Source organism: Cynocephalus volans, chromosome X, assembly GCF_027409185.1.
Source record: "Cynocephalus volans isolate mCynVol1 chromosome X, mCynVol1.pri, whole genome shotgun sequence".
In the NCBI taxonomy this organism is placed as follows: Eukaryota; Metazoa; Chordata; class Mammalia; order Dermoptera; family Cynocephalidae; genus Cynocephalus; species Cynocephalus volans.
Window position 1 is genome coordinate 20962141 of NC_084478.1, and position 14640 is coordinate 20976780.

A 14640-nucleotide genomic window follows, 5' to 3' on the forward strand; every position below is an offset into this window, starting at 1 on the left:
TGGTCCTCACTGGGTCTAGGTTCACTACAGAGTCTCTGCTGGTGTGAATGAGGATGGTGTTTGTCTGGCATAGAGCAGTTACTGTCTACAAGCTTTCTGTCTCTTTTATCTGTGACTTTCCTAGTCCTTGGTTTAGAGAGAACAGGCTTTAAAGGCTTTTTATTAGCACTTTTCGGTGTTTTCGGGTTGTTGGATTTTTCTGCTCCAGGTCTTGGATTTATGAGGCAAAAACAAGACAAAACAAAAGACTGTGGAAACACCACGTTGTTTCCTGAGTTTTGAGGTTCCTAGTCAGTCTTCCCTATTTTTCCACCTTTTTATGTTCACTGTATATAATATCCAGGGATTTAAGTTGCACTTTGGGGAAGAAATAGGGAAAATATTCCATCTTTCTGAAAGCAGATATCAACATCTTTTTTTTCTTTTTACCAAATGATCTTTATGAAGAAGCAGTGGATCTTTTTAATTTTTTTAATTTTTGGGGGGCCCTGATTTGCTTAATTTATTTCATTGTAGTTATTTTATTCCTCCCATAAGTATTTCTTCAATTTCAAATGTGAACCAAGTACAGATGATTTGGTATAGTTACACTGTAGAGCTAGAAAGCCTAATGAAAATACAGACCACTGTATATACATTATATTATAGAAAATAAATTTTGTGATAATTTGTTATCCTGTGATAGTAACTAGAATATTATGTATACATTTTTGTGGTGTGTTTAGTGATTCCTCAGGGACTGAATGATATTAAATTCTTTACTTTCTTCATCGTCATAGAATTAGGTGGTGTCGTGTCCTGAGTATGTACCCTTACTACACTACAATTCTATTTATTTCCCCGTTCCTTTGAGATCTTGCTGTATAGTTTAGATCAATAACAACATTTATCATTTTTGTTTTATTATTTTTTTTATTTTTTTTATTTTTTATTTATTTTATTTTTTAAATTATTTTTATTTTTTTAAATTTTATTTTGTCGATATACATTGTGGCTGATTATTGCTCCCCATCACCAAAACCTCCCTCCCTTCTCCCTCCCCCCTCCCCCCCAACAATGTCCTTTCTGTTGGCTTGTCATATCAACTTCAAATAATTGTGGTTGTTATATCTTCTTCCCCCCCCCCGGTTTGTGTATGTGTGTGTGTGTGTGTGTGTGTGTGTGTGTATGTGTGTGAATTTATATATTAATTTTTAGCTCCCACCAATAAGTGAGAACATGTGGTATTTCTCTTTCTGTGCCTGACTTGTTTCACTTAATATAATTCTCTCAAGGTCCATCCATGTTGTTGCAAATGGCAGTATTTCATTTGTTTTTATAGCTGAGTAGTATTCCATTGTGTAGATGTACCACATTTTCCGTATCCACTCATCTGATGATGGGCATTTGGGCTGGTTCCAACTCTTGGCTATCGTAAAGAGTGCTGCGATAAACATTGGGAAACAGGTATACCTTCGACTTGAAGATTTCCATTCCTCTGGGTATATTCCCAAAAGTGGGATAGCTGGGTCGTATGGTAGATGTATCTGCAATTGTTTGAGGAACCTCCATACCATTTTCCATAAAGGCTGCACCATTTTGCAGTCCCACCAACAATGTATGAGAGTTCCTTTTTCTCCGCAGCCTCGCCAGCATTTATCGTTCAGAGTCTTTTGGATTTTAGCCATCCTAACTGGTCATTTTTGTTTTAAAGAGGCATATATCTCATAAATAAATTTTAAAAAGATGTCTTTTATATTTATCCACTTATTTTCCCCATCCAGTGTTCTTCTCGCCTTCTTGTAGTCCTGTAGTTTTTGGTTTCCATCAGGTGTCATTTCCTTTCAGCCTGAAGAACTTTCTTGCTACTTGTTGAATTCTGTCACCCAAAAGTGTCCTACACCTCCCATTACCTCAGAATGTGACCTTATTTGGAAATATGGTCTTTGCAAGATGTGGTTAAGATAAGGTTGTTAGGATGAGCCCTAATCCGATTTGAATGGTGTCTTTACAAAAAGGGAAAATTTGGACACAGGTGCAGATATACAGAGAGGAAAGTCTATGTGAAGATACATGCAGGGGGATGACATGTGAATATGGAGGATTGGGGTGATTCAGCTGCAAGCCAAAGAATGTCAAAGATCGCTGGCAAACACCATGAAACACAAAAGAAGCAAGGAAGGATTCTGCTGCAGGTTTCAAACAGAGCGTGGCCTTGTAGACACCATGATTTCACACTTCTAGCCACCAGAAGTATGAGACAAAAAATTCCTGTTGTTTTTTTTTTTAAATGCCAACTAGTTTTAAGCCACCTAGTTAGTGGTACTTTATCATGGCAGCCCTATATACTAATACATTCCTGTAGCATTACTTAAGGTTTGACTAGCAACAAATTTTCTCAGTTTTGCTTATCTGGATGTGACTTACTTCACTTATAGTTCGGAAGGACAATTTTGTTGGATATAGAATTCTGGTTTTAAAATTCCGTGTCATCTTTTAGCATATGAAAAATAGTATTTTATTTTCCAAATCTCCGTGGATTGTATGGGCAAATCAGGCAACATTTAAGTCATCATTTCCAGGTAGGTAGTGTATCTATTTATAGTTTTTGGGTGATATACGTTTGTTCAATTTATTAAAATACTTTATTTTTTATAGGGGTGCCAAGTATATAGTTTGCTAATGAACTATTTCAAATCTTCGCTAGCTATGTTGTAAACAAGCATGATTCCGTTTGTGGAAAAAAGGTTAATTTTTGATCAACAATAGAAAAAAAAGAAAAACAGAGATAAGCTGCATGAAAACTACCATAGCCAAAAGAGAACCAATGTTTTTCTTATTAAGATATATACATGTATCTTTACTGTTCAAATACAAATTAAAATATTTTCATGATATATATAAAATAGCCGAACTTTTTTATTATTATTTCCCATCCTGTGGTAATGTTGATATGAATGTAATAATGTATAACAGCCAATATCTTCTGTTAAAGAATAATGAAAAGGCACTGTATTAACTATATCAAAATATTTATATCTATCATAATTTTAATAAACACAATGCATTGTACAAGCAAAGTAATTTATATAAAACAGCATATAGTATGTATGAAAATCTGTTTGGTACAAGGAAATATATAAAACAGAAAAAGTCACGTGTAGATATCTGTATATATGTATGTTTTTACCTGTAATATATAATAATTTTGTTTCATAACTTACATTATGAAACAATAGACAAATGGGATCAATAGTATGTATCCAATAGTAGATGAATAATAAATATATATGGACAATTTCTACCTTAAGTATGCTTAATACCTTGTGTAAGTTATTTAAGTAAGAAAATATTCTTTGAAAATCTTGATACCAGCTGATCAAAAGAGCATATAATGGTAAAGGGATTTTGGAGTGTAATTTGTCATTTTCTTTAAAAGTTTATGAATTTACCTACCGTTTGACACAGTAATTCACCTTCTAGGACTGTAACTGACATAGCTACTCACTCATGTGCATTAGAGTATGGGCACAAAAAAGTCAAAACAGGTATTTTTTGATAAATTATGCTGTGTCCATACCAAGAATACTATGAAGCTTCTACGACAAATCACATAGATATAATATACTTAATAGAGGACATCAAAATTCCAATGACATTTTCCTCTGAAATGGAGAAAAAAAAACTATCCTTACATTTATATGGAATAACAAGAGACCATGCATAGCCAAAGCTATTCTGAGCAAAAAAAGTAAAGCTGGAGGCATAATACTACCTGGCTTTAAACTATACTACAAAGCTATAATAACCAAAACAGCATGGTACTGGCATGAAAACAGACACACGGATCAATGGAATAGAATAGAGAATCCAGAAATCAACCCATACACCTACAGCCATCTGATCTGTGACAAAAGCACCAAGTCTATACACTGGGGAAGAGAGTGCCTCTTCAGCAAATGGTGTTGGGATAACTGGATATCCATATGCAGGAGAATGGAACTAGACCAATACATCATACCATATAGAAAAATCAACTCAAAATGTAATAAAGAATTAAATATATACCCTGAATCAATAAAACTTCTTAAAGAAAACAGAGGGGAAACACTCCAGGAAGTAGGACAAGGTACAGACTTCATGAATTTATGACCCCAAAAGGATGGGTTACCAAAGGAAAAATAAACAAATGAGATTATATCAAACTAAAAAGCTTCTGCTCTGTAAAATAAACAATTAACAGTGTGAAAAGCCAAACAACAGAGTGGGAGAAAATATTTGCAAAATATACATCTGACAGAGGATTAATATTCAGAATATACAAGGACCTCAAACAACATTACAGCAAAAAAACAAGTAAACCAATTAAAAAATGGGCAAAGGAGCTAAATAGGCCTTTCTCACAGGAAGATATATGAGTGGCCAGTAAACACATGAAAAGATGCTCAGCATCACTCAGCATTTGGGAAATACAAATCAAAACCTCACTGAGATACCATCTCACCCCATTAGGATGGCTAATATCCAAAAGACTGTGAATGATAAATGCTGGCAAGGTGACGGAGAAAAAGGGACTCTCATACATTGTTGGTGGGAATGCAAAATGGTGCAGCCTCTACAGAAAATGGTATGGAGGTTCCTCAATCAATTGCAGATAGATGTACCATATGACCCAGCTGTCCCACTGCTGAGAATATTCCCAGAGGAATGGAAATCATCATGTTGAAAGCATACCTGTACTCCAGTGTTCATTGTAGCACTATTTACAACAGCCAAGAGTTAGAACCAGCTCAAATGTCCATCATCAGATGAGTGGATATGGGAAAAGTGGTATATCTACACAGTGGAATGCTACTCTGCTGTAAAAACAGAATGAAATACTGCCATTCTCAACAGCATGGATGGAATTAGAGAAAATTATATAAAGTGAAACAAGTCAGGCACAGAAAAAGAATTACCACATGTTCTCACTTATTTGTGGGAGCGAAAAATATATAAATAAATACACAATCTAATGGGGGTGTAGGGAAGAAGACAGAAAAACCCAATTCCTTGAAATTGTTAAGATAAGAGAATAGATATGAGATTGATGGGAGGGAGCAGAAGTGGGAGGGAGAAGGGAGGATTCGGTAAAGGGACACAAAAAACAATCACATTGTGTATTGATAAAATGAAATGAAATTTAAAAAAATAAAGAAATAAAAATAAAAAATGAACAAAAAAAAGTGGGAAGAAGTGATTGCCCTAAAAAACCCAAATCTTCCATTAGTAAATATTGTTCACCATTCCAGTTATTCATATCTCCATGAAATCCTCTCAATAATTTCCTGTAGTTTGCTGTGTGATGATCTTGCCCAGCTTTCATTAAAATTTTACCGAGGAGTTTGACAAACTTTAATGCAGTTGTAAATGGTATTTTTAAGAAAATTAATTTAATTATTTGTTTCTGGTATTGGGAATTGCAGTTAAAATCTGTTTTTTAACCAGGTAACCAGTAATGTTGCTATATATTCACTCATTAATTCTAATATGTGACATATAGATTGACGTTAGTCTAGAAATATACACATTCAATAAGTGAATAAGGGCAGTTTCATTTCTTCTTTTCCAATCCTTACGTATTTCTGTTTCTTTTTCTTCTATTATTGTCTTAAATACATATTGAATGGAACTGGTGTTTGTAGGAATCCTTTTCTCATTCCTGATCACAGAGAAGATGTGCCTATTTCATCACTGATTACAATACTTGCTGCAGCTTTATGGGGTTTTTCTTACTAATCTTAAGTGGGAGATAAGTTGTGTCATTGTTTTGCATCTATTGTAATAATCATAACATTATTATATATTCCTTTGTTTTATTGAAGTCATTTGATTTCAAAGTGGTAATCCAAAAAGAATCATGGTGTATCAGACTTGATTTAACTTTGGATTTAGTTTGTTAAACTAACTTTTTATTTCCATTTGGTCATGAAAGATATAACCCTATCATTTTCCTTTTATGTAGTCATTTCCGAGTAAAGTTAAAAGATTTGGAGGCGATGCCTGCTGTTTCTATTCTCTGCAGGGTCTTGTGTAAGATGAGTGTCATGTATTTCTCAACTGTAGGGGAAAATTCACCAATTCCACGACCAGAGCTCGGGACTCACTTAGAGGAAGGTTTTCCATCATAGGTGTAATTTATTTTACAAACTTAAGACTATGCAGACCTTCTCAGTTTTGTATTTCATTAAGGTGGGTTTACTTGGACTTCTACATTTCATAGAATTTCAAATTTATTGGCATGTAAATGCTTATATTTTGTTTGTTTCCAGATTCTGTAGTGATATTTCTTTTGTAAATAATGTGTTTCTTCCATTTTTGATTAATGGATTCTTTAATCATAAGACAGTGTTCTCTACTTCTAGTTACCTTCCTTTTCGGAAAGTCTTTGTTTGGCATTACTCTACCAGTTCCGGTTGTCTTATGCTTAATTTTACGTGGTATATTATTGTCTGTACTGTTACTTTCAACCTTACTGTGCCTTTCCATGTAATTGCCTCTCATTTAGCATATAATCGGGACTTACTTCATCCCAATCTGAAAAACTCTGCATTTTAATTGGAATATTTAGACTTTTTAAAAATTCATGTTTATATTAATATTGTTTGATTTAAAGTCTTTTATTTATTTATTTATTTTCATCACTTTTTATTTGTCTATTCCACCTTCCATGTCTACTTTTGGGATAATTGAAATTTTTTTATTCTTCAATTTAAATTCCTTCATTGGATTTTTATTTGACACATTTTAAAAACACACCCACCCATTCTATGACACATCCTTCTTTCAAGAGTAGGGTTTATGGCCCCTTGTCTGGACTCTGGAGAAAGCTTAGTGCCTCTGGTCACCCATACAATGCGGGCAGTTGTGACATTACACAAATTCCTGGGCTGAAATTCTATCACCCGCCATTACCAACTGCCACCAGCGGAGGGCGCCGTCGTGGCCCTCGCGCCGGGTGCTCTTCACGGATTCCTGAGATTCTCAGTTCCCATCACGTGTCACTTCCAGCAGCCAGAAGGACTTCAGGTAACAACGCAAAGTACAGGTTGTCCCGCCACAAATTGTCTCAGGTTTGTTTATGTGGCCATGTCCTATTTAACTCTCAGTTTGAAAGGATAATGTTGCCTCATGGAAAATTCTGTGCTGACGGTTTTATTTTTTCTTTCAGCACTGGGAAGATTCTGCTCCGTTTTCTCCCGTTCTGCATGGATTCTGTCTAGAAGGACGCCGTCTTTCCAATCGTCCCTCTGGGATAGGTAATGTATCTTTATTTCTCAGACGTTTTCACTTGGTATACATTTGTTCACTTCACTGATACTCTGTATATCTCATATAGATGCCTAACGTATAGTTTAATTAAAAAAAATCAAATATTCCAATACCTATGGTGTCAATCTAAGTATTCCATTTATGTAAATGAAAATAAAACATGTTTTGACTGACAATCACTACAAAACACAAGAAAAGCAAAGGAAAAGCTCCCAAGGAGAAACGTCTAATTTTTATTTAAATATATAAATATCTACAAATCATATACAAAATAAAATAATTGAAGAACGTTCCCAAGAAAAACCTAAAAGTTGTTTTTATGATTGCTCATGTGTTGCTGAGATTGACATGCATGAGGAAATGTGTGGGAAGGAATGAAAACTTTTTATAAAGTGTAATGAAGTGGCACTTGTATTAACTTGAGCAAAATATTTGTTTTGTCAAATCATATTCCGTGTCTGAAATTGATTAAATATAGCACAAATAGGAGTTGATTCAGTAACAGGCAAAAATATAGAACATAAGAGAGAGTGAGAAAAGTATATGTGCAAGTTTAATATATAAAATGTTTGGGATTTAAAATATTTTTAAATTATTAACTAAAAATGTAGTACTAACATACTTCAATTTACAGAAAATAAGCATAAATTTTAATTAACTCTTAAAATATGCTTAATAATTAGTACAAATTAAATAAATTACAAGATGTTTCTTTACCTCAATAACAGATTTTCGAGGGAGTATAAAATGGTACTGGGGTTTTGGAAATTAGTTTAGACTTAGCAAAGTATTTTTTCACCTACGTAAAAAATAATATTGCCTTTTAGGACTATGGAACACACCTAGTTACAAATGGGCAGAAAAGTGTATGGTTACAAAATTAACAAAAGTTATTTTTTAATACATCGTTTTCATTCCATGAATATTTTGTGGGTATATGACGAATCAGGTAGATTTTATATATTTTCAGAGGATGTCGTCAGTATATTATGCCAGTAAAAAAAAGAAAGCAAATTGTAATTTTGCATGCGTGCACACGTGTATAAATATAATCTTTATGTAAATACAAACATACGTGAATATCTGTTCTGGGAGACTCTTCACTGATCATCATCGTTACTTCTGAGAGGAAAGATACATCTGCCCTTTTGAAAATTTTACTGAACATTGGCCAAATTTAAGTAGTAAAATAAAATTAAGGACATCGTCACGATTGCATGTAACTAGTGATTTTTTTTATAAGGAACTACCCTTTGCCTTTTTTCTTTTCCTTTTAATGTAGTACAGAAACAGTTAAGAATTCATGCTGAAATATAGAACTAGAAAATAGAAAGGAAAGAAAAAAGAAAAAAAAAACAAGTTCAAGAAATAAGAAAAAAAAGTTATGATTCACTTTAAAGAAGCCGAGTCTAACTAGTCAGTGAGATCATTAAACAAAAGACTGTAGGAAAATTTGCACAAAGAATGATCTTTTCATTGTTCCCCTTGGATTAAATGTCAAGTGTTCTGCAAAAGTTTATTGTATATGTTAGGGCCTCTATTTTCATGATATCAGAAAAGATGATAGAAATCTTTAGAGTTATGGTGACTCAAATTTTATCTGATAAGCATATCGAAAAAGTCTTAAAAATATAACCTTGTGCATTGTGGTTATTCTTTTTTTATGATGAGTATGAAAAGTGTATTAAAAATTGCTACTGTCTTAAAAGTGTGTTTATATTTAACTGTGTGGTATTCATCAATCCTTATAAATTCACTTAGTAATTCTATAACATTATCTAGAGGTTGCTTTTACATTCTCTGGAGGCATAATTGTGTGGTTGATAATGGCTGGGTTCGTTTCAATTTTTCCAATAATCATGCTTTTTTTTCTTGCATTATTTCCCTGACTAAATAGAACTGGAGGTAATAGGCATCCTTGTCTCTATTCGGATATGAAGGAGAAGTTTTTCAGTAATTCACCACTCATTATATTTGCTGTAATTTTCTAGATTTGGGTGGGTCCTTTTTTAGGAAGAAAACCCCTCATATGTAGGTGGTAAATTATTTCGAACGGCTTTTCTGTATCTGCTGTCATAGTGACCTGATTTTGTTTGTCAAAGATGTTTGATTTGTAAGTGTGAAACCAACAAGAAAAGCCTTCCTGTATTAAATCCAACTTGTTCGTGGTGCATGGAAGTTGTAGTATCTTCGAGTTCTGTTTGTTAAACGTAAAGTTTTAGTTCCATTTAAATTTATGTTTGTTATGAGGTTTCCAGAATTTGATTTTTTCATGTGATGTCTTTATCAGTTTGGTATCAGTTTTATCCAGGACCTATGAAACATTTTGGGCAGTTATTGCTGTTTCACTCCTACTAAGAGTTTGTGCAGTATTGGCTGTTATTTAATTCTCAATTATATGGGAAAACTCAGGAATTCAGGCTCCAAGAGATGGAATTCATTTATAGGAATGTTTCTCTGTAAAGATGCAGTTTATTGAATAAAGAATGCTTGAGATTTCCTAGTTTAAATATTTTGCTATTTTTTGAATTCATTTCATGGATTTTCAATTTATCGGCACAAATTTGCTCATAACGTGATGCACGTGTGTTCAGTATCCTCATGATGATCCCGTCCACCTTCCTGCTGTTGATCATGTGCGTCTTCTTTTGTATTCCCTTGATCAGTGTTGCCAGGGATTTATCACCTTTTTATCCTTTCACAAAAAAAGACAACTCTTGCATTTGCCTTTTTTTGTCTGTTTTTAGTTTCATTAACTGATGTTAACTTTAATTTGTCATGCTTAAAATTTTTTTTGAAATTCCTGATTTATTTTTTAATTTTATGAAAATTATTTTTAAATCTTAAACTTTCAGGATTTCACCTTTTACATTAATGATCTAAATTTTCCATTAGACATGTATTTTGGTATATACCACGCAATATTTAACAGCTTAATTGAGGCATAATTGATTTTAAATAAACCTCACCATTGAAAATAAACACTGTGTATTTTGGTGTGTGTGTGTGTGAGAGAGAGAAACCATGACCACAGTTAAGATGATGAGCATATTTATCCCGCTCCCCAGACTTCCTAGTGTACTTTTGGATTTTCTCCTCGTAATTCCGCCCAAGCTCTCCCTACTTTGCCACGCTATGCACATTCCTGTATGAGTCTTTTGATGGGTGTGTAATTGCATTTTTTCTTGGATAAACTCCAAGAAGTGGAATGGCTGAGTCATATGAGAGGTGTTATTTCACAGATGTTTATGGTCAGTGTTTTTAATTGTAGCTCCTCTAATAGGTGTGCCGTGATATCTCGCTGTCACTCTAAATTGTAGGGGTGTACACGAGTCATTATTTTTTCTGTCACAGTTATCCCCAATAAATGGAGAAAATGGATGACAATCTTATGCTAATCCTTTCCCCACATTTACACTTTTGCATGTATGTATTTTTTTAATCGTAGGCCTTATTTTCTGTGTGAAATACAGTAGAAATAATCAGAACTCTGAATTGATTTTTCTTCTTTAACTGAGCATTTGCTTTTGCTTCTGAGAGGCAGTTAGCATGCAGAAAGTTCATCTCATAGTTCATCTCAGGGAATTAGTTCTTTTGAATCTGTATCTCAGGTTTTGTTAGGTGTTTTCTATTTCTGGTTGGTATTACATTTATGGCATAGTCACTCAGGGATGCCAAATGACCCCTCGGGTTGTCTTCCAGAACCTTTCTCTTTAGTTCACCGTTAGCTTAACCTGTGTCCCCTGAGCTGAACTTTTGAGACTGCTGGAATCTCTGCTCGGCTATTTAGTTTCTAAACTACAACTTTTTGCAGAGCATGTCGACTTCTTAATCACCTCCTTTGAGTTAGCATATATTTTAAGGAAAAAAATGTTACCAAACTTGGATGTCATCCCTCGGGCTTCTGTTCTGAGATCTTGTTTCTTCAAATGTTTGCTTCCTTGGGTTTGTCGTGCCTTCAAATAATATCTGTAATGTCTTCAAGATTTCCTAGTTTTTCTCAGCGAAAGGTTAGCCTGGTAGACATTTAGTTGTTTTTCCTCTCATACCAAATTAACCTAATATTTATAGCAATAAGATAAATTTTCTTTAAAGGCAGGTAGTCTTCTGCAGAGTGGATCTCTTCTGTCTTTTTCTACTTAATGTACTGCAATTAAATATTTTCATTAATTGCCTAAATGTTTCTCCAGTTGCCAACATGTGCCACGTATGGATCATGTGGTGGGGGTACATTATTGAGGTATAGCATAGTGTAAAGCAGACAAGGAAATTTGGAATATACTATAGGATATAAGTTTTGTGGTAATTTTTAAGCTACATTAGTAACCAAAATGTTAGTTATAACTCTTTGTGTTGTGAGTTATGTTTACTGGTTGCAATAGAGTTTGGCAAATGAATCCTTTACTTATCTTGATCTACTTAGAGTTAAGAAAGTAGCACTTTATGTAAATACAACCTCCTAACAGGGAAATTCCATATATCCCCCCTTTTCTTTGTGGTCTTTTTGTCCTATATTATATTTAAATATCTTGTGGAAATTTTCCATTAATTTTTTAAATGAGAAAATTGAATATTCAGTTAAATGTGTAGATCTGAATCTAACATTTCAATGAATTTTATAAATTATATTTTATATATGAAATATTACTTCACATTTTTGCTTAGCAAAATTCGTTGTCTTTTTAATGTTCTAATTTTTCATTTGAATTCTTTTTGACATATTTTTTATGTGGTACAATATGGTTTAATTTTTACATGTTACAAATTGTCCAAATTTCTGTCTGTTGTTGATTTGTAGTTTCACTGTGTTGTGCTAGAGAACATACTTTGTTCCATTTCGGTACTTTTACTCTGTTGAGGTTTGTTCTGTGGCCTAGTATGAGGTCTACACTGTAAATGTTCCATGTACACATGCAAAGGATGTGTATTCTGCAATTGTTGGATGGAGTATTATACAGGTGTCTTTTGGGCCTTCTTATTTTATGATGTTGTTCACATCTTGCATATAATTGTCGATTTTTTGCCTGATTTTGTGCCTACATGTTCTGTTCTGCCACTCCAGGTTTCTCACAGTTGTTCGTTATATGGTGCTTCTTCCATTCTTTTACTTTCAGCATATTTGCAACTTTGAATATAATGTGTCCCATGTAGACAGCATAGAGTTATATGTTCTCTTATGTAGTCTAACAATCTTTTCCTTTGCTGGGATTGCTTAATCCTTTCACTTTTAATATTGCGTTTGATATGGTTGGATTTATGTCTGACTTTATTTTGGTTTTATTTTCTATATGACTTATGACTATTTTTTCCTTGTACTCCACAGTTACTTCCTTTTATTAAGTAGACTTTTGTGTGTACCATTTTAATTTCTTTAATAATTATGATCATACTTTTGGGTTATTTTCTTAATGGTTTCTCTGTGATTTACAGTATAAATTTTATCAGAATCTAGTTTGGATTTACACTATTTTTTAAATTTGAGCATTTAGTTTTACATATTTGTGGGGTGCAGTGTGTTGATTCAATACATGCATGTACGGCCCAATGATTCACTTAGGACAGAGAGCATAGTTTTGTCCTCATTAGTCCACCACTTCTCAGATTTACACGAAATTAATCTGTACATCCATCCAGTAGGATACAGAATATTTACTACCATTAAACTCCCTCATTTTTGTGCTATTATTTTATTCATATGTTTTTGTATGTTACACACTACAAAATACGTTTATGTTTATTGCTGTATACAATCTAATGTCCATTGAAGAAGGGAGAAGAAAGGAGAGTGAATTATATTTGTAGAGTTCATTTGGTTTTGTATTCAACTTATGTACTACTTCTGAATTTTTTCATTTGTTTTCTGTGAATTTGTGTTACCATCTTTTCTTAATTTCTTACTCCTATATAGTTTCATTCACAAGCCCGTTTATCATGTGCTTATTGTCAAATATATTACATTGATATATGCTATATGACCAAAATACAATTTTATCGATATTGTTTTTTGCCGTTGTCCTTTAAGTGAGTTATGATTGGAAAGGAACCTCAGTAAGTCACTATGCTTTGTTTAATCATTACCTACACAATTATTATTACTGGAGATCTTAATTTTTTTTCCATACAGATTCTACCTGCCGTCTATTGTCACTCCTCTCCTGCTGAAGAACTTCATTTAACATTTCTTACATTGCAGGATATTAACAATAAATTCTTTGTTTTTATTTATCTGGGAAAGTTTAATTTTGCCTTCATTTTGAAAGATGGCCTTGCTGGATACAGGCATCTTGGTTGACAGTTTCTTTTTTCTTTCCGCACTTTGAATATGTCATGCCAGTGAATCCTGACAGCATTTTTGATGAAAAATAATCTGTTGGCCTTACCCATGACCACTTCTATGTGCTGATTTACTTCTCTCTTCCTGCTTTCAATATTTTCTCTTCATTTTGGCTTTCAGCATTTTGGCTGTGATATCTCTTGACGTGAATCTCTTTGCATTTAACTTCTTGGAAGTTCATTGGGTGTTTAGGTGTATAGATTAGTGTTTTTCCTAAAATCTGGGAGGTTTTTAGCTATTATTTCTTCGATTATATTTTCTAGCCTGTTTTCTCTTGCCTCTTTCTGGTACTTAGTTATGTGTATAATGGTGTTTTTGATTGTGTCCCGAATTTATCTGAGGCTCTGTTCATGTTTCTTCATTCCTTTTCCCTTCTGTTTTTCCAATTGCATGATTCCTATTGATTTATCTTTAAGTATGGTGATTTTTCTTCTCTCACCTCAAATTTACTTTTGTAGTCATCTAGTGGATTTTTCATTTTGTTTATCATAGTTTTCTGCTTCAGAATTTCAATTTAGTGCTTTTTTAAAAAGAGAATTTCTACATTATTAATCTGTACTTGATGAGTCATTGTTCTTACTGTATCTTTTTAAATTTTAGCACATGGTTTCCTATTGTTCTCTGAACATATTCATAATAGCTGTTGTAACATCTGTCTGCTGGTCCAACATCTGGGTCCCCACAAAGGCAGTGTCTGTTGTTTGCCTTTTGTCCTTTATATGTGTCACACTTTCCCGTTTCTTTCAATGTCTTAAGAAGTGGACATGTTGCATAATATAAGGTAGGAAATATGGAGATTTATCCCTCACCTGGCTTGTTGCTGTCATTTGTCTGGTGTTTGTTTTGTGAGAATACTGTTTTGTTTGAAATTTTACCTTGTCCTTCAGCACTGGAACATTCCATACCACTTTTCTTGTTCTCCGTGGATCCTGCTAAGAAGGCAGTTGTCATTTAAATCATTGTTCATGGGTTTGTAACCTATATCTATTTCTCTGAAGTATTTCGTGGGTATACAG

General features: G+C 33.5%; 1 protein-coding gene across 7 annotated transcripts in view; it reads left to right on the plus strand.

The window, feature by feature from the left end:
* LOC134366963 (uncharacterized) overlaps nucleotides 1-14640 on the plus strand; it is a 311090-nt gene that overhangs the window by 227117 nt on the left and 69333 nt on the right. For all 7 annotated transcript variants that reach the window (XM_063083556.1, XM_063083555.1, XM_063083560.1 and 4 more), the window contains one exon: nucleotides 7190-7277. In XM_063083556.1, the coding sequence (XP_062939626.1) occupies nucleotides 7190-7277 (88 nt within the window). The remainder of the gene's footprint in view (nucleotides 1-7189; nucleotides 7278-14640) is intronic.